This window comes from Crinia signifera, chromosome 11 (genome assembly GCF_055691185.1).
Source record: "Crinia signifera chromosome 11, ASM5569118v1, whole genome shotgun sequence".
Lineage (NCBI taxonomy): Eukaryota > Metazoa > Chordata > Amphibia > Anura > Myobatrachidae > Crinia > Crinia signifera.
Window position 1 is genome coordinate 58,018,937 of NC_139227.1, and position 25,318 is coordinate 58,044,254.

The 25,318-nt window shown below is 46.1% G+C and overlaps 1 protein-coding gene across 7 annotated transcripts in view; it reads left to right on the forward strand.

The window, feature by feature from the left end:
- LOC146045303 (anillin-like) overlaps positions 1-25,318 on the forward strand; it is a 107,599-nt gene that overhangs the window by 59,767 nt on the left and 22,514 nt on the right. For 6 of the 7 annotated variants that reach the window (XM_083164060.1, XM_083164059.1, XM_083164062.1 and 3 more), the window contains exons 8-19: positions 3,358-3,469; positions 6,858-7,093; positions 7,173-7,264; positions 7,540-7,675; positions 9,129-9,264; positions 9,340-9,513; positions 9,577-9,703; positions 9,846-9,894; positions 11,006-11,059; positions 11,142-11,171; positions 11,255-11,276; positions 14,446-14,555. In XM_083164060.1, the coding sequence (XP_083020186.1) occupies positions 3,358-3,469; positions 6,858-7,093; positions 7,173-7,264; positions 7,540-7,675; positions 9,129-9,264; positions 9,340-9,513; positions 9,577-9,703; positions 9,846-9,894; positions 11,006-11,059; positions 11,142-11,171; positions 11,255-11,276; positions 14,446-14,555 (1,278 nt within the window). The remainder of the gene's footprint in view (positions 1-3,357; positions 3,470-6,857; positions 7,094-7,172; positions 7,265-7,539; positions 7,676-9,128; positions 9,265-9,339; positions 9,514-9,576; positions 9,704-9,845; positions 9,895-11,005; positions 11,060-11,141; positions 11,172-11,254; positions 11,277-14,445; positions 14,556-25,318) is intronic. The other variant, XM_083164061.1, reaches the window with a different exon arrangement.

Sequence of the window (25,318 nt, forward strand, 5' to 3'; positions counted from 1 at the left end):
AACTTTAAAAATTAGAAACTCATGCGATAATCGCAACGTGTATGGGCACCTTAAGTCTTCTCCTAGATAGGAGAGTGGTAGATGGTTGTAAACAAGGAAAGGGAAAATAAATCTGTTTATTTGGGACGCACACCTCTGAGGTGTGAGGATTGAGAGCGCGGTGCAGTTTCCAAACGACCGCTACCCTCCATGTCCCTCCACCATTACAAAGCGTGTATGATTACTACATATCCCGGCACATATCTGCTGCATTAGTAGATTCGGTCAGATTGACCAATGTGTATATTACACGGAGACTAAAGAGAGCTGAGCAAATGTTACTTAGAATATAACTGCAATAAATGCCACTCTATATCCTCTGGGGGTTGCCCAGTGTGTAGGCAGTACGTGAAATAACACGCAAAAACATTGCTAAATTATCCTCAAAAGGAGGATCCAATTTCTGGATTGCCGCATGTGTACGCAAATGTACGAATATAAACATTAGATCACACATTGTGCAAAAAACAATTCACCCCCAATACACTGAACATCCCTGCGAGGATCCAATCTGTATATTGGCACGTGTATATGATTGTATTAATACCATTAATATGCATGGTACCGAACAACCTGCATACTGTGCAATAACAAAAGTGCCACTGTTCTAGATTATTGGAGAATAAAATGCCAGGCTAGACCGCAAGCACACCATTCATTTGATGTCTATAATAGTATAACACTATGGCCGGTAATTGCACTTCATAAAAGTGAACCAATTGAGGCAAACCCAGAGGATTATCATCCTACACACTACCGTGATATTAAAACATACACCCTAAGGACAGAATATTACACTGATAACTGTGAAAGTAAGAAAGTGTCCACAGGACACCTCTAGATTAAATATACATTGTATCCATATCACAAATTTATTCCTACAAGTGTCACAGTTGAGACACAAGTTACCAGTGGAGGAATTGATATAAGAAATATACAAAATAAGACACAGAACACAGCAGACAGTGACATAATTATCATTTATTATAACAAAGTTAACACAGGCTTTAATACTTTGTACCTGCAATAAAATAAGCAATATACATACAATAAACCACGGATCACAGAGATTCATTTTAATCTTCATAGACTTCTTCTATATATTTATCTTGTTTTTAATATTTTCACTACTTCAAATCCCTGCTAAAGGGAATCCATTCTATAAGGTCATAGACCATTAATAAAATTGAACATTGTGAATTTAAATGATGGCCTGTTAGTTATATAAGTAAATATACATCAATAAAATATACGCCTAGTTTTAGGTACGTTTTTATAAAAAAAAAAGTCTCAAAGAGACAGTGTGGGTGAGGAGTATGTCCCAAATAAACTGATTTATTTTCCCTTCCCTTGTTCACATTGTTTAACACTAAATCAGGGGGCAGCACCCTAGCCAGTCAGGAAATACATTTGGATAATATTCCTGTCAGGCGAGCACTTAACCATCCACTCAATAAAAGATCATTCTCATTTAATTTTAAAACTCCTCTCTCTCTCTGGTAGATGGTTGTGTAAGTAAGAAATTCTGCAATGCCATTAAAATACGTCCGCGCAGCAAATTCTTTTTGCCTCCTTGGATTATGAATGTCTGACTTATGCATTAATTGAAACAACCCTTTGAACCATTACTAGAAAATCCTTTCAAATTCCTAACTTGGAAAATTATGTCTGCAAGTAGAGTACCCATAATAAGCCAACTTATTCAGCACATTTTTTATTCTTGAAAAAAAAAAAAAAAAAAAACCTCAGCTTATGCTCTAGTGAGGGGTGCCGGAAGTGAAGCATCATCTTGGCTGGTCCCACTGACGCTGTGCTGTGCCGCCAGGATCGCGCTGCCCAGTCTCTCCCTCTGCTTCCCCACTCTCCCTCTGTTCCTCCCTAGCTGCCACACCTTTGCTAGGAATAGCGGGGACCGTGGACGGTTCTCAGTGCTGTAGTCCACAATGCCGAGGGGGCTGTCCACCCACTGACTCCTCCATCTTGCACTAATTGTCCACGCTTGCTGTAAATCACTGCAGGTTACTGAGGCTGTGTCCCTTGTGCAGCTGTGTTCATTACCCTATCCTGTTTGGGTGGTTTTTGGGCTCACCATCACAATGGGGAAATCTGCTCATGCTGCTGCGCTTTCCAAACTGGAAAGATTTCCAAGGGGTCCCACACTGCTCAGCCTCCACAGGCCGCTAATCCCCTCTCAGCCCCTCAGCTTCAGGAGGATTCTCCCCCAGATGCTGCAGTGCATTCAACACAGCATATACTGTTTGCTGTAACGGCCATCCTATTTCCCACCCTAGGCTTATACTCGAGTCAATGAGTTGTCACAGTTTTTTTGTTGTTAAATGAGGTATTTCGTCTTATATTCAGGTCTGCTAATACTCAAGGGTATACAGTCTGTGAATTATAGGCTTGTGAATGGAAGAACCATACTTAGACCTGCTGCTGGATAAAGTGGTACCTAGGACATATCCTAATTCTTCTACCCTAGGTGATCGCTGCTTTCCATCTGAATCAGGATATAGTATTGCTGGCGATTTTTCTTCTGAACCGAAGAACAGAGAAATGAAGACTGGTATACAATGGACCTAGTCAGAAGTATTTGCATTTACTTAAACAGATTAAATGACATTAGAACATCCAAACATTTATTTGTGATCACAGAAGAAAATAAGACGGTTGTGTTCCTACAAAACAGACCATCTCTAGATGGATTAGAGACCTGATTATATTCATATTAAAGAATTAGGGTCGAGTGGTTCATGTGTTAACTCAACCAGCACTGTGGTGACTTTTTGGACTCGGACGACTCAGGTTTCCAAAAAGGACATTTGCAACACCTTGCTCATCCTACTCGTACTTTCTCTAAACATTATGCTTTAAATGTTACTATTGCCCACTTGGGGATCCTGTCTTGCAAGGTGCACTTGCTTAGTAAATCATATTGCATTTATGGTTTCCCACCCTTTATTCTGCTTTGGACATCCCAAGGTTATGGCTGCCATGGGGATCGTAGAAGAAAGCAGCGAATTCTACTCACCGATAATTCCGCTTCTTAGAGATCCCTTGGCAGCCATCAGGATGCGCTCCCCTTGTAGTGTTTTTCCAGGGACCTAAATACAGAGACACTGGAAAGACAAGGAGGAAGGGGAGGAGTGAATTTATATACCACCAGGTGGGTGGTCACTAGAAAAACATCCTGTCTAAACTAAAGGAAAGGGATGATATCACAGAGTTATGGCTGCCATGGGATGTCTAAGAAAAAATGGACTTATCGTGTGTATAATTTGTTACTTTCTGCTCTTGTCTCCATTTCAATGTGTCCAGGGCTCGGGGTCCATGGAGCTGTTTCTGGAAGGCAATGATGGATCTGTAAATGTTTCCAATAAGCGTTACGTCTCCTCCCTGGAGGTACAGCTCAGAGGAACCTGCAATTCTGGTAATTATTTACAGCCCCACTAACCCACTAGATCTGATGATGCCCAGTGTCTGAGCCCAGTGTCCATACATAAGTTTTGTCAGGGACTTCTGTACACACCACAGCAGTTGGTCAGGTCATGTCTGGCACTGGTGGTTCCTAGCACTACATGGTCATAGCATGTATAATTACCTGTTATCATGTAGTGCCAAAGAAGCCTTGCTGAGGCCTGGTGTCTTAACCGGATATTAGCAAATACAGTATATGCATCTAGGATTTCTAAATGTTCTACCACCATGCAGTTTTCATCTTATTGTTGATAGGATGCACGCACATTCTTTTCTTAACAATACATAGGAAAAGAGAAGGGACTGTTGAAGGGACGCACTAATAATTTATTTAAAATTGAATATTTATTGGTATTGTTTTAATATTCCCTATATTTTGGTATGTGAATCGATAAACAGTGAAAAATAGAGGTAAAATCACAAACATTTACACATATAGGCCCTTATTCAGATCTGATCGCAGTACAAATTTTTTCTCAAAATGGGCAAAACCATGTGCACTGCAGGTGAGGCAAATGTAACAATTTAGAGTTCAATTTGGGTGTGGGGTGTGTTGAAACTGAAATCTAAATTGCAGTGTAAAAATAATGCAGCCAGTATTTTCCCTGCACAGAAACAATAGAACTCCCCCAATTCTAACTCTCTGCACATGTTAGATCTGCCCCACCTGCACTGCACATGGTTTTGCCCATTTTGAGAACAAATGTGTACTGCGATCAGATCTGAATAAGGGCCTATATGTGCTCAAAAATTCAGGTGTTAAAATTACACAGGTGTCTATCTGAAACATGTCTGTCCAATATAGATGAAAATGTTGGCACAATAATTGATCCTATTTGTGACTAAACTGGATATGTACCATTCACTTTATGTGAATATAAAATCTTTTTTGTGCAGATATAATTAATTTGAATTCTTTGCTCCAGTTGTCAGCTCAGATATATCTATCTGAGTGAATGGTATACTGTCTTATCTATTTATGTAAGATAGACCTTTGGTGCCCTCTTCTGGTCATTTGATATAATTAAATTAATCAGATGTCTGGTCAGGTATGCGCCAATATGAATTACTCAGGGGTAAAGTTATATCATAATGGTTGGATCCCTACTCTATTCCCCATGGAATAGACTCCTAAATCGCGAGTTGTAAATAACGTTGCGGAGTGCATTAAGTCCTACACCATGTAATATACAGTTAAACCACTGGGTGGCGAATGCTCCACGTTAAGACTACAGTGCTGAATACAATACTGTGGCGGTAGGCAGTGACATGTGAGAGGAGAGGCTGGCCAATCATATTGCTCCCTTTTTATATGAAAAAAAACCCCAAAAAATCTACCAAGTACTGGATTTTAATCACCGATACAGCATTGTTATCTCAGAAAGCATTTCAAGTTTTGTTTTTATAAAATGGAAAGCAACATGTAATCCACTGTACCACTCATTTATTATCTCATTAATATGACCTCACAATCACTCATTAGTATTGATTCCCACTGAGCTCATTTTATGCCTGTATCAAAGCACCTCTCCAACGCTGCTGCCCGTTCACATTATTGTTATCTAGTGATTTTTGTTTTTACTCTGTGTACTAAGTTCGGGCTTTTATTCTCCGAATCAGCTTTATTATCTCTAAATGTATTCCTGGTTTCATTCTTATTAAATGGAAAGAAAGCTGTAATCCACTGTACCACTCGCTCTCTACTGTACAGTATCTCATAAATATGACTTCCTCATGGTCTCCATTGCTGTGCTGCCAGCATACTGTGGCATTGAATACTGTAGAAGGTTTTTTTTCTCCTATAAAGGGAAGTAGTAACTCATCAAATCAATTTATTGAATTAAAAAAATTAAATCCATTAAAAACAGGAATACTTTTAGAGCTAATAAAGCTGATTCTGAGAATAAAAGCCCGAACTTAGTTCAGAGTAATGACAAAATCACGGAAGGGTCTGTTGGCTTAGAGGCATGCGCTTTACAGTTTAGGAAAAGCGACATCCGGTGGACAGAAAAGTAGTATTGCACGCTACAATTATAATGTAACGTTACATTTATAATGGAAGTTATAGTGTAAGGGCGTGGCGCATGCTACACAGTACACAGCAATGACGTATGTGGACACAACTGTATCTGAGCTGACAACTGGATCCATACCTAAACCATTATATGATGTAATCTATGTAGATCAAATAATTAAAATTTATTATATCTGCACAAAAGGGATATTCTATTCACATAAAATGGATGGTACATATCATCCAGTTTAGTCACAAATATGATCCAATAGGTTCAATTATTGTCAAAATTTTCAGCTATATTGGACAGACATGTTTCAGATAGACACCTGTGTAATTTTAACACCTAAATTTCTTTCTTTGAGCACAATATGTGTAAACCTTTTGTGATTTTTACCTCTATTTTTCGCGGCTTATCTATTTCCCATACCGAAATATAAGGTATATTAAAACCATACTAATAAAAGTTAAATTTGAAATAAATTACTAGTGCGTTTCCTTCAACGGTCCCTTCTCTTTTCCTGTAATTCTGTTTAAACTTGACAGTTGGGAACGGCACCCCCACTGCCGATTTTATGAAATTTGGGGTTCCTCTATCCTGTAATGATTGATTGATTGATGCTGGTGTGGAGGCACGCAATGTGCTCCCTAGAGGGGCAAACCAATATGAATATAGCAATACATGATGTATGGGAGATATGGGCTCTGTGTGTGCGCTGCCTTACAGAGCCAACCTGGGTATCGTCTGTCAGTGATGGATATTGGTTCTAAAGTAGGATCCGTTCACCTTATGTCAATGTAGGCTATGCGCTAATATGTAACATAGTGTCTGACATGTGGAGAGGGTCTGGACACCCACCCCTAATGGGATGACAGCAGTGACTAAATGTGGAGCGGGCCTTCAGACCCACCCTTTGAGGTGTATGTGGGCTGTGTGTTTGTACGTCAGGTCCTGTAACCAATGGGTGACTGTCATGCGGCGAGGACCTGAAGACCCACCCCTAATGGGTTACAGCAGTGAGCAGTGTGTAGAGGGCCTGGAGACCCACCCTTAATGGGGTACATATGGGCTGTGTTTTATTACGCCAGGTCTTGTAGCCTAATGGGTGGGTGACATGTGGGGCGTGCCTAGAGACCCGCCCCTTATGTGTGGCTGTAGTGACCTTATTGGTGCCCTCCTAGGAGAATCGTGGAATGATGTTTTAATAAGGGTGTAGAGGCTTGCAGCCCACTACAAAGAGAAAACGATGCACCACCCAACAGTGCTAACCGCTAACATGTGCATCTTAAGGAAAGTGCCATCGGTAACTGTCCTGTGTTCTGACAGGATTATCGTCGGACTACGTGGACCATGGGACCATGAACAGCTCTGCACTGATTGACTGTTTATTTACGGCTGCGCTGGATACAGGTGACTGCTCGGCTGCGCTGGATGCGGGTAACTGCTCGGCTGGGCTGGTTGCGGGTGATGCCTACGATGAGCTGGAGATGGATTGTCCTCCCATGTCTATTCTGTCTCCTCGAACCAAGTCTGCAGATATCCAGGCAGCATTCAGTCCCCTGGTAAGTCCTGCTTGTAGTGGTCACACGTTTTTTTAGTGGACTGTCCCTGAGCGTCCTCATCTTCTCTGTGATGCTGCAGAACTCTGTGTCCAGTTTGCCGGAGCTGCTGGTGGATCCCCTGCTAACGCCAAAGACAGCTGATGAGCAGGACTACCTGCACTACAGGTATAGGTACATATAGTGTGCTGGTATATATAGTTCCTAATGCTCCGCAACACACATGCCGGGGTATCGACAGGACATGCCTAGAGGCCATGTTGGTACGTGTGGTGCGTTCTCCGTACAGACACGCACCAGACAATCTGGGGTATCTGGAAGACAGGACATGCCTAGCGGCCATGCTGGTACATGTGGTGCTTGCTCAGGTAACAGCAGTCCAGTTCAGATCCTGCAAGGTTTGTGGATTATATGTTTTTGCCAGTATATTAATGAGGGTCTCTTTGTAGCATAGACTGTTACCGAACATTGCGGAGAAATGTACTACAAGAGGTGAATACCAAGCTCTGTCCACTGACCCAAATCCACCATTGTGAGAGTCGTCAGGCAGAGCGGGGGGGCGAAGATCTGAAGGAGAGGATCATGGTGAGAGTGCTGCTTAGTATATCTCTGTGTAAAGATGCCCATAGACGGTCCGTTCATCGGATCGGTTCGGTACTTAAATAGTATGCATCGCATAGCATGCCTTGTGCATGCGATGCGATGAAAAGCTAGTACAAAAAGTATGTGCAGCACATACCTTTTGGGTACTTGTTTCCTATCTGGGCGCCCGTCGTGGTGATCGCGGGTACATTTATGTCTGGCCGCGACGCGACCGACGCGATGCCCGCGATTTCCCATTGAAACCCATGTTAAACATGGAAATCGCGTCGGTCGCGTCGCGGCCGGCCATAAATGTACCCGCGATGCCCGCGACGCGATGCTCCCGATTTGCCATAGGAATCAATGTAAAAAGGCCCGATGGACACGATTTTACTGTTAAATGCCTCAATGGACCCGATTTTACTATAGGAAACAATGTTAAATGGGCCTTAGAGCCCAAATAGTTACCCTGAACTCTGAAATGGCCCCCCCAATTGTTTACGCCACCCCACGATCCACGCCAACCCGAAGCGTGGCGAGCGCAGCGAGCCCGCGAGGGGCGGCGGTACGCGTCCTCCGACCTTTTCATGCCCTACTATCCACTAGGGCGTGGAGTGAGAATAGAATAGTGTGGCGAGCGCAGCGAGCCACCGAGCCCGAAGCGTGGCGAGCGCACGCGGATACCTTCACAGTTATACGCGTCCCCTCGCGGGCTTCCCAGGTGTCCATGGCGACGCGGACACCTGGGAAGCCCGCGAAGGGACGCGTTTACCTGTGAAGGTATCCGCGTCCCCTCGCGGGGCTCGCTGCGCTCGCCACGCTTCGGGCTCGGTGGCTCGCTGCGCTCGCCACACTATTCTATTCTCACTCCACGCCCTAGTGGATAGTAGGGCATGAAAAGGTCGGAGGACGCGTACCGCCGCCCCTCGCGGGCTCGCTGCGCTCGCCACGCTTCGGGTTCACGTTGATGGCGGGGTGGCGTCAACTACTTTTGGGGGGACATTTTTATGTTCAGGGGTGTTTTTGCCCCATTTCCCATTGTTCCCTATGATAATTTGGGGAAATTGATCCATTTAACATTGTTTCCTATGGTAAATCGCGGTCATCGCGGGTAAATTGAGGCATTTAACATTGTTCTCTATGGGAAAATCGCGGGCATCGCGTCTGGCACATCGCACCCGATTTTTTATCGGCCGCGATGGCCCCGATTTTACCCCCGATGCCCGCGATTTCAATCGTGGGCGCCCAGATAGGAAACAAGTACCACCTTTTGTACTGTACAATGAGATGTGCTGGAGCGCGCATCTCAAAGTACAAAACGGACGGACCGGGAACGGACCGTCTATGGGCACCTTAAGACTTTAATGCCCCTCTGGTATGCAACGTCTTCTCCCTGTCTGCGGAGTATGTGACCCCCTGTCTGCGGTACTTGATGTCTTCTCCCTGTCTGCGGCAGCGGCTGAGTAAGGAGGTGTCCTCTGTCCAGCGAATCATTGAGCAAGCCTGCACTGCGTTGAGCTGCTGTGTGGATGCTGATCACGGAAAGGGCACAAGGCAGGAGGCTGAAGCGGAGCGCTTGCTCTTGGTGTCCAGTAAGTGAGTGATATGAATGTTGCAGGTGTCCCTTCCTTGCATGCAGATACAATCAGTGGCTTCTTTCTGTGTAGCTGAGAAGAAGGGGGCTCTGCTGAAGGCGTTAGAGCGACTCCGTGGACAAAGATCAGAGGATCCCAAATCCAGTCCTTCCAGAGAGCTGAGGCCTTGTCGGGCAACTGTGTCTATATCTGACATTCAGCTGCCTTTGAAGGTGGATTACATCTGCACCACTCTCCGGGAATCAGGTACTGAAGGATGTGCCTAGGTGTCTGTCCTATTCATCTCTACTAAACGTGTTCTCTTCTCAGGAGCTCCAGGCCATTATTTCCTGGTTCTGGTTCGCTTTGGGAGCCATGATGTTGTGGCCACTCCTCTGACCACGGCTGCCGATACACAGACTGGAGACAGGATCATCTATCCTACAACAGTCACCCTGTAAGTAGTCGCCTGCCAGGCTGCACAGTTCCCTTCATGGGGTAAAGTGGGAAATCCTAGCATGACCTGTGACGGCTGCTGGGAGATGTGCATACGCTTAGTGTGGAGTTTTTGCGAATAACTGCGTTTATCTCCACAACAGCAATGATGCCACTTCGGATTTCAATATAGAGATTGAAGTCTACAGTCTGGTGAGTTACTAGATCCCACCTTCCCGAGTAATCTGTGTGATCCCATATCTGTATCCCAGGCAGTGTGTGTGAGGGGGGCTGTAGCACTGTATAGGAGTGTGGGTACTTCTGTATTAGCAGGGCCCCCAATTAGCATTCGTACGGCACCGTAGGGAAATCGCATCGCATGCAATTTTTTTTTTTGCATGCGATGCGATTTTCCCATGTAATTTATTCACTGCTCTCTGTCCTTGGGCGGTGCGATGCTATTGAATGTACTATACACTTGTATGACATACAATGGGATTTAGGCAACCCCCCACTATCCACACCACCCCGAAGCGTGGCGAGCGGCGGCGGAACGCCTCCTCCCACCTTTTCATACCACCACTATCTACGTCGGCGTGGAGTTGATTTTATATAGTGTGGCGAGATACCGAGCCCGAAGCGTGGCGAGCTCGCCACACTATTTAAAATCAACTCCATGCCGACATGGATAGTGGGGGTATGAAAAGGTTGATAGTGGGATACCCCTGTATCCCACCTTCCAGAGTAATCTGTGTGATCCTGTATATTCCAGGCAGTGTGTGTGATGTGGTGTGGTATGCCATTCCGACATTCGGGATCCCGGCAGTCATTAGCCCAACGTCAGGATTCCGACTGGCAGGACTCATACAGCGTGGCCAGTGCAACAAAGCCCCCCCCTGTATGGGGGTCGTGGACCACCACGATGAAGAATAGCCGACGGCCGTCGGGAACCCAGCCATCGGTGTTTTAACAGTCGGGATCCCAACGTCGGGTTAATGACTGTCTGGACCCTGTCCGGCACCCATGTGAGGGGGCTGTAGCACTGTATAGGAGTGTACCTGTGTGACCCCTGTATCCCACCTTCCTGAGTAATCTGTGTGGTCCTGTATCTATCCCAGGCAGTGTGTGTGTGTGTGGGGGGGGCTGTAGTACTGTATAGGAGTGTGCTTGTGTGACCTCTGTATTTCACCTTCCCGAGTAATCTGTGTGATCCCGAGTCTGTATCCCAGGCAGTGTGGGTATGGGGGGCTGTTGCTCTTTGCGTGCCCTTATCATTGCCATGTGATGCCTGCTATATGTCTCATAGTAACTCTCCATTGTCCAGGCACAAGGGGGGGCTGTCTCGGCGATGGATAAGAGGAAGTCGCTAAAGCCCAAGGTAATTAGTATTCCCTTCTGAACAGAGACCGTTGGGAATATATTATATAATTCACAGCTGTGTTTCCTGATTCTGTCCCCAGATCACACCTAAAAAGCTTCTTTCCTCCCGGGTAAGTGCGGTCGGTTTGTAAAGTTTACCTAGCAGTAAGTGGGGCTTGGATAGATGTGTAAATTTCCTTTCTCTTTCATACAGAAATTCTCATTGAACTCCCCAGGTAAGTACCCCTGGTAGTGGTGCTCATGAAATGCATGCGTGTTACATCTCTATAATAGGCTGTTATGCTTGGTGATACCTGAATGCGTAAAGTAATTTTATATTACATCCATTACAAATTCTTTGTGGCAGGCCTGGCTAGTACCCAGCATTCTCTGCCAGCAGCTGGACGCACGTACATATCCTTACTGGAGGTGCTCGTAAAAAATGTGCTGTTATAACTTGTGTTTGTCTATTATCACTTTGATATTGTGTTCTAGGTACCTTATGTTTATGGCTCCTCATTCCTCTACATCCACCTGCAGGGAAGTAATAGGGCAGGGTGCGGTGTCTCTGGTTCCGCCTAGGTAGCGCGTCTCTGCTCCTCCCTCCTCTATACCCACCTGCAGGGAAGTAACAGGGCAGGGTGCGGTGTCGCAGGTTCCGCCTGGGTAGCGCCTCTCTGCTCCTCCCTCCTCTACACTCACCTGCAGGGAAGTAACCGGGCAAGGTGCGGTGTCTCTGGTTCCGCCTTGGTTGTGTGTCTCTCTACTTCTCCCTCTACACCCACCTGCAGGGAATTAACAGGGCAGGGTGCAGTGTCTCTGGTTCTGCCTGATTGTTTCTCTTTCATCCATCCTGGCGACACAACAATGGGATGTAGGATGATCTGCAGGAGCTAGGCACCTATGCTAAGTCTTTGAGAGGCATTCCTCAGTTCGTTTTAGGTGCCCACTGGAGTTGGTGCTATGCTGAGGGGCCATTTTTTTTAAAGTAGCTAGGGTTTTTTTTTTTTAATTAATATTCACCTAGTTCGTGCAGGTTACAGTGTGGAGCTTCCAGAGGAAGACCGAAACATGTCCTGGCAGATTTCTGTGTGCTGAGAGGCTGGTCTCTCAGCACAGTGCTTTGACCTTATAGAGAGGTCTCCTGGGCCCTGGGAGAGTCCTTTGCCGGCTCCCTGTGGCCGTCATCTTGGAAAGGGTTTACAGGCTGAACTCCATTATGGTGATGAAGCCTTTTACAGGAGCCCAGCACAACTAGGCACTTCCAAGTGATCCTGATCTGAGATAAGACATTGGAAGGCAGAAGAAACACTTGGTAAGGAGCGCCTTGCAGGGGGATGGTGCCAAACCAGCTTCCCTCCCCGCTGAAGCAGGGGCTTGGTCTCTTCCTTCACTCTGATCTGGTGCCCTTTTCCCCACACTGTGCGGAGCTGAAAGGGAGATTTCTATCTGCAGACCAGAGTGACCATTTCTTCTGAAGAGGTGCTTTCTCTAGTGACCGCGGAGGGTCCATTACAGCAGCACAGACAGTAAAGTACACTGGTATAATATTCTGTACGAACGCCTGACCTTTTGCACTGTGTGTGTTATCATGACAGAAAGGTGTAGTGCTGCTGTTGTTGGGGAGAGAGCGTCTGCCTTGTTAATTGACTGCAAGTGTGCGAAGTAAAATTAACTGCTGAACAAATGTACCATGGGTATTTGTGCCTTTCATGTGAATCTGTGCCCAGTGGGGCTCAAGCCCATAGGTCTGAGCAGTCTAATCTGCGTGGGCGGCTGCCCTGGGGATTTCTATGACTGCTTGGTGCAGGCTTTGAATAGACAAAGGGATGGCCAAACCGGTCCTCGAGATCTACCAACGGTCCACGTTTTCCAGGTTACCCAGCTGGTGCACAGCTGTAGTCATTACTAACTGTCACATTTTCAAACCTGCTGCATTCATTCCGACTATAGATCCACAGGTTGCCTGGAAAACATGCACCGTTGGTAGATCTTGAGGACAGATTTGGCCACCCCTGCCCTAGACCATTCTCATCCTCAAAAACTTCTGTGGGCTCCAAAATGAATGCTTTTATGGAACAGTTTGCAAAGGCCCCTGAGGTTGTTTCCCCCAGGCACCCTTTATCCACACCTCCTCTCCTTAATGTAGATTCAGAGGAAGTGGGTGAGTGTACTGAGACATGTTTTGGGATCAGAGAGAGGAGTTCTTCTGTCCCTAGTATTGAAGATTTGATACTGGCAGTTAGGCAGAAATTAAATCTTACTGTTGTGGATAAGATACCACAACTGGGTGTGTTTAAGAAGCAGCGCAGATATGCGGTTATCTTTCCCTCGGATGAGGGCATGAAAGGCCTGCTTGGGGAGGTGTTGAAGACGATTGATAAAAGGCTCCTTATTCCAAAAAGGTTTGCCAATTTGTATCCCATGCCGGAGGAACGTAAAATTGTGGGAGAAATTCCACTGGTGGATGCTCCTGTTGCTAGGTTGTCAAAATCCACAGCTTTACCTGTGCAAGGGGGTTCTGCGATCAAAGACCCTGTGGATAAATAGATTGCATGCTGTCTGAAAGCAGTGTTTGAAGGGGTTGGATTTACCCTGCGCCAGGTTATTGCATCAACCTGGGTCTCCAAGGCTATGATTGTTTGGCCAATATCTTATGTTCTCTGCTAAAGCAAAAGCCTCTGTATCAGGTTGAAGCTGAGAAGTTAAAGTGTGCGGCAGTATATGTTTGTGAGGTTTGTCTTGGGATTGTGTTTTGTTTATTTTACTTTTTATTCCTGGTAGCTTCCTCCAATAGAGGACAACCCGGTAGGGGAACATTTCCCTCTGGCAAAGGTAGGGCTCCCAGGTCCTGTCTTGGCACCTTTGCAAAGAAGTAGTCTGCCAAAGGTGTGGATAAGTCCTCCGCTTCACGGGGTGGAGGCTCCCCGTTCTGGGAACAGAGTGGGGGGTCACCTCCTGCGGTTTCAGGACTCTATAGTAACAGGGCAGGGTGCGGTGTCTCTCTGCTTCTGCTTGGGTAGTGCGTCTCTGCTCCTCCCTCCTCTACACTCCTCTGCAGGGAACTAACACAGAAGGGTGTGGTGTTTCTGCTTCTGCCTGGGTAGTGCATCTCTGCTCCTCCCTCTTCTACACCCACCTGCAGGGAAGTAACAGGGCAGGATGCGGTGTCTCTGGTTCTGCCTGGGTGGTGCATCTCTGCTCCTCCCTCCTCTACACCCACCTGCAGGCAAGTAACAGGGCAGGGTGCAGTGTCTCTGGTTCTGCCTGGGTAGTGCCTGTCTGCTCCTCCCCTCCTCTACACCCACCTGCAGGGAAGTAATAGGGCAGAGGGTAGTGCATCTGTTTTCTCAGCCGTCGGCTTGGCAAGCTGAGCTTCTCACCATTGTCTCTTGGTATTTCCAGCCTATAGTCCCGCAGTCAGCATCTCTCCGCGTTCCAGTGGTTTCCTTCTTGTTGGATCCCTGACGCTTTCTCTGGAATCTCTGGGCAAGTCTTGGTTTTCCCTGGAAAAGGTGAGTGACAAGAATAATCTATGTGACAGTAAGTGGTGTAATGTGTAGGTCTGATCCACAGAGCGATGTGTAGTACAGTGCAGTGAATATATAACCTGTAATATCTACGCCGTAGTATAATACATCAGCACACACCTTGCATCACAGAGCACTTACTCACTGAGTGACATCAAGGCTAGTATGTGTGATCAGATATAAATCATTATAGCCTGTGACTTACTGCAGCATCTGTCACTTTGCCAGCAGTGAGACTGTCTATTACAGGTGATATAAGAAGGAATGGCTTAACCCATCTCAGTCCTCCATGGCAGCACTTATGGTGTGTACACACGGGGGAGATATATTGCTAGCAATATATTGCTGAGTAATATATTGCTCAGTGTACTTGCAATATATCTCCGCAATATATTTCTCAGCATCCAGTTTTTCAGAGGGACCAGCAATTTTCCCTGAAAATTGCTAGCAATTTTGACTAGATTTTTTTTACCCTCTATTTAAATTCATTTATGATTGACATGGGTTGTGGGAAGTCCTTCTGGAAGGGAATAAAAGTGTATATGGTGTATATACAGATGTAGCAGGGGTCATCTTTGTAGGGGCAGGATAATCTAGCAGCAGCAGCCGCTAGTGCCCCGCTTCTGCCAGGGGTGTGGGGGCACAAGACGGCCGTGCGGCCCCTGCCACCCCGACACCAATGCCCCCTTCATTTATATTGAGCCCACATACTATTGGTGTGGGGCAGCATGGTAATGCTCATGCTGCCCACCGATGGTGCAAATCACCATCGATGGGCAGCATGAACATAATCATGCTGCCCAACACCAATGCCCCCTTCATTTTTTTTCATGTCACATACTATAGGTGTGGGGCAGCATGGTAATGCTCATGCTGCCCACCGATGGTGCAAATCACCATCGATGGGCAGCATGAACATAATCATGCTGCCCAACACCAATGCCCTCCAAAGACAGCCTATGCACTGACTAGTGCGGCTGTGGGGCGCGCAGGAGGTGTGGGTGCTGGCAGATTTGGTACTGGCAGATTTGCGCAGCAGCTTCTGTGCTGTATGCGCGGCCAGGGAAGGAGGAGGAAGCAGGGGGGGGGCCGTGTGTCACGCTGTGACAGGGAGGGTGGGGGCGGGTCCCGGCCGGCGTGTCACGCTGTGGGCGGTTCCGGCGCTGGACGTAGTAGGTGTCGCTGGTGCACAGTGCTTTGTGCACCAGCGACCAGCAATTTTTAGGGAGAATCGGAGGAGCAAGCTCCAGCGACCATGAAGGGCTGGCCGCGGGAGTGCGCTCCCAGCCATTTATCGCTGGCTGCACATTAAATCACTGGCAATATGGTCACTGAGCGACCATTTTGCCAGCGATTTCATGACTAATTGCAGCAGTGTGTACGCACCATTAGAATAGGCAATGTCCCTCATCAGCATGGTAAGGACAGTAATGTAACCGCAGATGGTGTATCATGTGGCTCCTCCTCAGGGTTCGCAAATACATGCTAGTGCGTATTTTCCCTGGAAATACCTTCCAGGGACTCACTTTTTTAGAATGGTCGGGTCCCATGGGTCCAGCTCTGCTCGGGGTGGACAGGCAGCGTCAGCGAGTGTGATGGTCGCAGAGGGGATGGCAGGCAGGATGGTGGGCTCCCGGCAGTGCATGAGACGCATAGAGGGAGGGGGAGCATCCGGCGCAGAGGACGGCAGTCCTGTAAAAGGGGCCCGTCCAGCAGCAGCAGCTTCCTGCAGACATCCGGCTCTCTGTCTCGGCAGCCACAGTGCTGGCACTATAATCGCTACACTGAAGCAGCAGCATGGGAACGCTGCTTGCTCCTGTACTGCTGCTTCAGTGTGGTGATTATTCGTACAGTAGATGCCAGCGCTGGGGCTGCTGAGACCAGGAGCCAGAGAGCATGTTACCCCATGGCATTGAGCATGTAGGTAAGCTGAACTTATGTGGTATAATATGTAATGGGCATTACGGAGTGTGGCATAATGTGTATCGGGCATTATGGCGTGTGGTATAATGTGTAATGGATGGGTGACACATAATAATTTTTGGCGCGTGCACTTTCTCTTTTTTCAGTTGACTCCTACACTTTTTCATCTTGGCTCCTAGATTTTAAAGAAATTTGTCGAGCCTTGATCTACCCCCAGCACCGACCCAGCCAGTATCTAACCTCAACCCATCCCTAACCCCAGCATTGCCATTTACACAACTGCCATTTACACAACTGCCATTTACACAACTGCCATTTACACAACTGCCATTTACACAACTGCCATTTACACAACTGCCATTTACACAACTGCCATTTACACAACTCCCCTTTCCATCCGATCTATGGGGTCTGTTGTTGTATGGGGAGCTCAGCAAGCATAATATGTGATGGGACCCAGAAACAGTGTGGGACCCCAACTTTTTATAGTGAGGGGTCCCGGGGACCCACAATTTCTTCAGGGTTCCTGGGTCCCACAGGGATAACATCGGGGTTGTAGGCAGATCCAGAGGACCAGACGCCAACTCTCCCAAGCTTTAGGCTTCCCATCATGCCTGGTTTCTCTCCCCTATAACCCCGCCTCCATGCTAGGTCTAGTCCGTTTTATTCATCGGAACACGTCAGGGGCCACAGACTTAACAGTGGGTAGTGGAGTGAGCATTCCAGCACCTCTAGAGGTTAAACTTCTTACTGCCTCCCAGGGCAGCCAGGCTCCTCCCCTCCTCTACCCCATCTCCAGGCCAGGAAGCTCAGTTTTTTTGGTGCTGGCAGGAGTCAACACTCACCTAGAGAGGGACTGCATTATGCAGCCTTAGTTTTTTTTTTTATATATATATTTTTAAAACTGACTGTCAGTGACAGCAGCAGCGCAGGGGGTCTATCACTGGAGTCTGCAAGCTGCAGCACCACTTACGGGTAGTGAAAGCAGCTGGCCCGGGGAACTGGGGAGCCACAGCCGGGCACCAGGGACCACATGGATGGAAGGTAATGCGCTCCCTGCCGGGAGCGTGCGGCGCTGTTAGCGGCTGTAGCAGCCCGGTGCAGGTTTGCCACCCGCTCCTACTGGACCAATGGGGATATTAGTTTGTGGTCAGCGAGGATGCTTTCCCTGGTGGCCATTTGTTAGCAGGGGGAGGAGGCCTCTCCTCCCAGGAGTCAGATTACAGACAGAGTTTATGCTCCAGCTATTGCTGCTGCAGGAGCTCAGTGCCAGTTGTCATTGCAACATTGTACAGTGATTGCGAAAACCCTCAAAAACTATGGGTCCCTGGGAAGCCTCACTTACAAATATAGGGGTCCTACTTGACCTTTTCTGAGTCCCAACGGAATGAAGCCTCCTCTCCCCTTCCCCAGCATGGCACATACAGAAGCCTGCTCCTCTCTTCCATATGGCATATACCCTGAGCCAAGGGCCAGCCTGAGCCTATTTTTTTTTTTTTTTTTGGTAAGCAAACATAAATTTGGGCACCCTCAAAACTGTGGCTATTGTGGGTTGGGGGGGGGGGGGGGATCAATTGGCAATTTGACCACTCACATAAAGCAAGATACACATATACTAGAAAAAGGCATACTGTCGGAATAGGGACACCTGTACTGCACCGATCAGGATTGTAAAAGTAATGGCAGCAGGAACAGGAGGGATAGGGTTAGTGAAATCCCAGCAGTCTATAGGCGCCTCTCCTACAGGCAGCTCTGCCTGTTAAGAGTTAATTGGTGAGCTGCATCCTCTCTGCCAGCCGTGCAGTGAGGGGAGGAGGGGACAAGTGGGCCAATAACAGCCAGCACTCAGAGCCTGGAGGAGGTGACAGTGACACACGAGAGCAGCACCGCGAGGTAGGAGAGGAGGAGGGAAGTCTGCAGCCCGAGTCCTTCTAGCAATAAATCCCCTTACATGACACAGCCAAGCAGCCTGCTAAATGGACCACGCACCCATCTTCTACTTCCTGCCCAGGTCTGCTCTGTCCTCACTGTCACACCTCCCTGGTTCTGGCCCCCAATGCTGATTTCAGTTCCTCGTGCTCTGTCCACACACCAGCCGCAGCTGTTCCCCTGCTGAGCAACTGCTTCTGGTATTGGCTCCAGCCGTCTGTTGTTGAGGCACAGTGCAGGAGCCAGCTTACGCGGCTTCCGTACACTGCTGCCTATGACTCTACGGTGACAGGGACCCTTTTATTTTCGCACCCAGCAGATGTGTGAAGCGTCCGTAAGTCACACTGTGTCTTCTCCACGGTCGCATCACAACTGAGGGGGAAATAGATCCCTCCGCCCTTGTCACACATATTAACACGGTGTGCATGCCGAAATGGGCGGAGCGGGTCCCAGGGGACCCAGCCATTCATAAAAAATGAGTCCCTGGTGCTCCAAAGTGGGTAAAATACTCGCTATAGCGAGTATTTGCGAACCCTGATTGTATGTGTACTGCGTACTGCTTTAACACTATCACTGCCTGTCAGAAATATACTGTGTTCTATGTCACTGCAATGTATGCCTAGTGCAAGCTTGCTATGTACTGCATACTGCTTTAACACTATCACAGCCAGTCAGAAGTCTACTGTGTTAACTGTACCATATAGGCTGCCTGCCTATTTTACTGCATTTTATGCCTTGTAGGCTTGCTGTATATTGTGTACTGTTTTAACACTGTCACTGCTTGTCAGAAGTATATTGTGCTAACTGTGCCTTTTTAGATGCCTGTTCACAGTGCAATAATAATGCAAAGTCTTCCAGGGGTACCAGTCCCAGTGACTCTGGGGCTCCAGTGCTGATGTCTTGTACATCCTGTAATGCGGACCTATCCCCCCATGACAACGGCTTATGCGCAAGCTGCTACAATGCGCGGGCAACCCCCACAGCTATAGCCTCCTCTCTGCTTGGGCCACGTTCCTTACTCAGTTGATGGTGCAGCTAGTAGACCTCTCTTATCTGCAACACCCCTGCAGCCTGTAGGGCTATCCTCATCCTTGGTGTGTCGTCCAGTCCCGTTTCCTCCCCCCCATATGGTGGAACCCCCTAGGGTGAGTGCTTATCTGTCTCCGGACAGGGTCTCCAGAAAGCATTACAGGGTAAGGCTGATTAATGCAAAGCGCCAGTCTGGCGGGGGGGGGGGGGGGGGGGGGAGATAACTGGTAAATGACCAGGATGCTGATGAGGACCCCCCTTCCAAGGGGGATGCCTCGTTGCGCATTGATGAGAAGCCTTACGGCGGTAAAAGAGGTCCTGAATTTACAGGACCCAGCTGAAGAGCCATGATCCGCTGGCCTTACCTTTTAAACGTCCTAAACTGAGCCAGGCCGTGTACACCAAAAAAAAAATTCTCTACTGTACTAACTGCCCCTTGAGCAGCAATAAAGATCACAAACACCAATGAGGGATAGTTCAGTCCCTCCACACAAATAATACAAGACAGGGTATGTCATGTGATCCTTGTAGCGCTCAAATATAATAAAGAGCTGGAAATAGTTACGTGCGTCTTTGCCTTGTGTGGCCAAGATGTAGAAAGTGTCACATCAGATTTCTCACGGGCAATTCATACATGAAAAATAGAACATCTATATATATATATATATATATATATAGTGAAGTATGTTTTTAAAAGTTCATATAGGGACTATCTTCCCAAGGATGAAAGAATGTAGTCTTCCTTTATACGAAAGTGGTACTATTCTTTAGAGGTTCACCTCCTGCACAGGAGGTGAACCTCTAAAGAATAGTACCACTTTCGTATAAAGGAAGACTACATTCTTTCATCCTTGGGAAGATAGTCCCTATATGAACTTTTAAAAGCATACTTCACTATATATGTTCTTGCTTATCTATTTTTCATGTATGAATTGCCTGTGAGAATTCTGATGTGACACTTTCTACATCTTTTTTTTTTTTTATAATCTTTTATTACATTATATATATATATATATATATATATATATATATATATATATATATATATATATATATATATATACATATATACAATGACAATACAGATAACATATAACCTATACAGTATTGAGCAGCATTCCAAAATCTTAACCCCTTCCTGACAGAGCCAGTTTTTGCGTTCCTGACAGAGCCCTTTTTTTCAAATCTGACATGTCTCACTTAAGTGGGGATAACTTTTTTTTTGCTTTTACTTATCCCAGTGATTTTGAGATTGTTTTTTCGTGACACATTGTACTTCAAATTAGTGGTAAATTTGGGTCGATACAGTCTGTGTTTTTTTGTGAAAAATACCAAAATATCGTGAAAAAATGGAAAATTTAGCGATTTGCAAAATGTTAAATTTTCTGCTTGTGAGACAAATAATCTTACCACTCAAAATAGTGAATAACTAACATAGACCATATGTCTACTTTATGTTGACATCATTATTTCAACTTCCTTTTAATTTTTTGGGACACTAGGAGGCTTACAATATGAATAGCAAATTCTCAAATTTTCAAGAAAATTTCAAACACTGATTTTTTTTAGGGACCAGTTCAGTTCTGATGTGACTTTGAGGGACTTGTATGTGAGACACCCCCATAAATGATGCCATTTCAAAAACTGCACCCCTCACAGTATTCAAAACAGCATTTTGGAAGTTTGTTAACCCTTTAGGTGTTTCACAGGAATTAAAACAAAGTGTAGGTGAAATTTCAAAATTTCTTTTTTTTTGCAGATTTGCAATTTTAATACATTTTTCTAAGGAACACAGTACATTTTACTAGAGAAATGTGACTGAAAATTGATTCCCCCAATTCTTTTGTTTTCATAAATATCCTATATGTGGCCCTAGTGTGCACGGTGACCAAACCACAGGCTTCATAATAGAAGGAGCACCTACTTGATTTTGGAGCCTCCTTTTTATGAGATTATTTTTTAGGCACCATGTAGGTTTCTAGGCACCATAAGATGCTAAAAGTTAGGACCCCCCCCACAAGTGACCCCATTTTGCAAACTACACCCCTCAGGGAATTCATCTAGGGGTATAGTGTACATTTCAAACCCCCAGGGGTTTCACCAATTGTGGTACAACTGGGCAGTGAAAATGAAAAATTATTTTTTTTACACAAAAATACAGTTCTGGCTCCAAATTTGTCATTTTCAGAAGGTATGAAGTAGACAAAGCACCCCAAAATCTGTGCCCCAATTTCTCCCGAGTACGGCAATGCCTCACATGTGACCAAAAAATACCAGTTGGGTGCATGGCAGGACTCAGAAGGGAAGGAGTGATTTTTGGATTTTGCAGCTCAGATTCTGGTGGAATTTTGGTGGGTGCTATGTCGCATTAGCAAGACCCCCAAAGCACCAATACAGTGGAACCCCCCCACAAGTGACCCCATTTTGCAAAGTACACCCCTCAGGGAATTCATCTAGGGGTATAGTGTACATTTCAAACCCCCAGGGGTTTCACCAATTTTGATACAAGTGGGCAGTGAAAATGAAAAATTACATTTTTTTACACAAAAATGCAGTTCTGGCTCAAAATTTTTCATTTTCAGAAGGTATGAAGGAGAAAAAGCACCCCAAAATCTGTGCCCCAATTTCTCCCGAGTACGGCAATGCCTCACATGTGACCAAAAAATACCAGTTGGGTGCATGGCAGGACTCAGAAGGGAAGGAGTGATTTTTGGATTTTGCAGCACAGATTCTGGTGGAATGAATGGTGGGTGCTATGTTGCACCAATACAGTGGAACCCCCCCACAAGTCACCCCATTTTGCAAAGTACACCCCTCAGGGAATTCATCTAGGGGTATAGTGTACATTTCAAACCCCCAGGGGTTTCACCAATTTTGATACAAGTGGGCAGTGAAAATGAAAAATTACATTTTTTTACACAAAAATGCAGTTCTGGCTCAAAATTTTTCATTTTCAGAAGGTATGAAGGAGAAAAAGCACCCCAAAATATGTGCCCCAATTTCTCCCGAGTACGGAAATGCCTCACATGTGACCAAAAAATACCAGTTGGGTGCATGGCAGGACTCAGAACGGAAGGAGTGATTTTTGGATTTTGCGGCTCAGATTCTGGTGGAATTTTGGTGGGTGCTATGTCGCATTAGCAAGACCCCCCAAGCACCAATACAGTGGAACCCCCCCACAAGTCACCCCATTTTGAAAACTACACCCCTCAGGGAATTCATCTAGGGGTATAGTGTACATTTCAAACCCCCAGGGGTTTCACCAATTTTGATACAAGTGGGCAGTGAAAATGAAAAATTACATTTTTTACACAAAAATGCAGTTCTGGCTCGAAATTTTTCATTTTCAGAAGGTATGAAGGAGAAAAAGCACCCCAAAATCTGTGCCCCAATTTCTCCCGAGTACGGCAATGCCTCACATGTGACCAAAAAATACCAGTTGGGTGCATGGCAGGACTCAGAACGGAAGGAGTGATTTTTGGATTTTGCAGCTCAGATTCTGGTGGAATTTTGGTGGGTGCTATGTCGCATTAGCAAGACCCCCCAAGCACCAATACAGTGGAACCCCCCCACAAGTCACCCCATTTTGAAAACTACACCCCTCAGGGAATTCATCTAGGGGTATAGTGTACATTTCAAACCCCCAGGGGTTTCACCAATTTTGATACAAGTGGGCAGTGAAAATGAAAAATTACATTTTTTTACACAAAAATGCAGTTTTGGCTCAAAATTTTTCATTTTCAGAAGGTATGAAGGAGACAAAGCACCCCAAAATCTGTGCCCCAATTTCTCCCGAGTACGGCAATGCCTCACATGTGACCAAAAAATACCATTTGGGTGCATGGCAGGACTCAGAAGGGAAGGAGTGATTTTGGGATTTTGCAGCTCAGATTCTGGTGGAATTTTGGTGGGTGCTATGTCGCATTAGCAAGACCCCCCAAGCACCAATACAGTGGAACCCCCCCACAAGTGACCCCATTTTGCAAACTACACCCCTCAGGGAATTCATCTAGGGGTATAGTGTACATTTCAAACCCCCAGGGGTTTCACCAATTTTGATACAAGTGGGCAGTGAACATGAAAAATTACATTTTTTACACAAAAATGCAGTTCTGGCTCAAAATTTTTCATTTTCAGAAGGTATGAAGGAGAAAAAGCACCCCAAAATCTGTGCCCCAATTTCTCCCGAGTACGGCAATGCCTCACATGTGACCAAAAAATACCAGTTGGGTGCATGGCAGGACTCAAAAGGGAAGGAGTGATTTTTGGATTTTGCAGCTCAGATTCTGGTGGAATTTTGGTGGGTGCTATGTCGCATTAGCAAGACCCCCCAAGCACCAATACAGTGGAACCCCCCCACAAGTGACCCCATTTTGCAAACTACACCCCTCAGGGAATTCATCTAGGGGTATAGTGTACATTTAAAACCCCCAGGGGTTTCACCAATTTTGATACAAGTGGGCAGTGAAAATGAAAAATTACATTTTTTACACAAAAATGCAGTTCTGGCTCAAAATTTTTCATTTTCAGAAGGTATGAAGGAGAAAAAGCACCCCAAAATCTGTGCCCCAATTTCTCCCGAGTACGGCAATGCCTCACATGTGACCAAAAAATACCAGTTGGGTGCATGGCAGGACTCAGAAGGGAAGGAGTGATTTTTGGATTTTGCAGCACAGATTCTGGTGGAATGAATGGTGGGTGCTATGTTGCACCAATACAGTGGAACCCCCCACAAGTCACCCCATTTTGCAAACTACACCCCTCAGGGAATTCATCTAGGGGTATAGTGTACATTTCAAACCCCCAGGGGTTTCACCAATTTTGATACAAGTGGGCAGTGAAAATGAAAAATTACATTTTTTTACACAAAAATGCAGTTCTGGCTCAAAATTTTTCATTTTCAGAAGGAATGAAGGAGACAAAGCACCCCAAAATCTGTGCCCCAATTTCTCCCGAGTACGGCAATGCCTCATGTGTGACCAAAAAGTGGCAGGACTCAGAAGGGAAGGAGTGATATTTGGATTTTGCAGCACAAATTCTGGTGGAATGATGGTGGGTGCTATGTCGCATTAGCAAGACCCCCAAAGCACCAATACAGTGGAACCCCCCCACAAGTGACCCCATTTTGCAAACTACACCCCTCAGGGAATTCATCTAGGGGTATAGTGTACATTTCAAACCCCCAGGGGTTTCACCAATTTTGATAAAACTGGGCAGTGAACATGAAAAATTACATTTTTTTACACAAAAATGCAGTTCTGGCTCAAAATTTTTCATTTTCACAAGGAATGAAGGAGACAAAGCACCCCAAAATCTGTGCCCCAATTTCTCCCGAGTACGGCAATGCCTCACATGTGACCAAAAAATACCAGTTGGGTGCATGGCAGGACTCAGAAGGGAAGGAGTGATTTTTGGATTTTGCGGCTCAGATTCTGGTGGAATGAATGGTGGGTGCTATGTGGCATTAGCAAGACCCCCGAAGCACGGTGAAATTATGAACCTAATATTCCATAGATGTGTGGTATATTTTAAAACACTCCTTTATACATAGGCCGGGTTTGTCGGGGCAAGTGTCACACTGGAAAATAGTTTGCTTTCTTATTCCCTTTTTATAGCAAACTTTGCACCTTTTTTGTGTCCTGCCCTTTTTTCCAGTGGAGGGGATTTCATCAGGAAAATGCTGCCCTGGTACAATACGGGGGCCAGTACTAGAAGTACTGGGGCCCTCTGCCTGCTGGTTCCCAAATATTAGGCCCTTTATGACTTCCTCTTGAAAGTGCATAAATGTCCCCCTCTGGCCGGTAGAACGGAATAGCACGTAAGCGTTATACAGTGCCATCTGGATGATATACACGGCCACCTTCTTG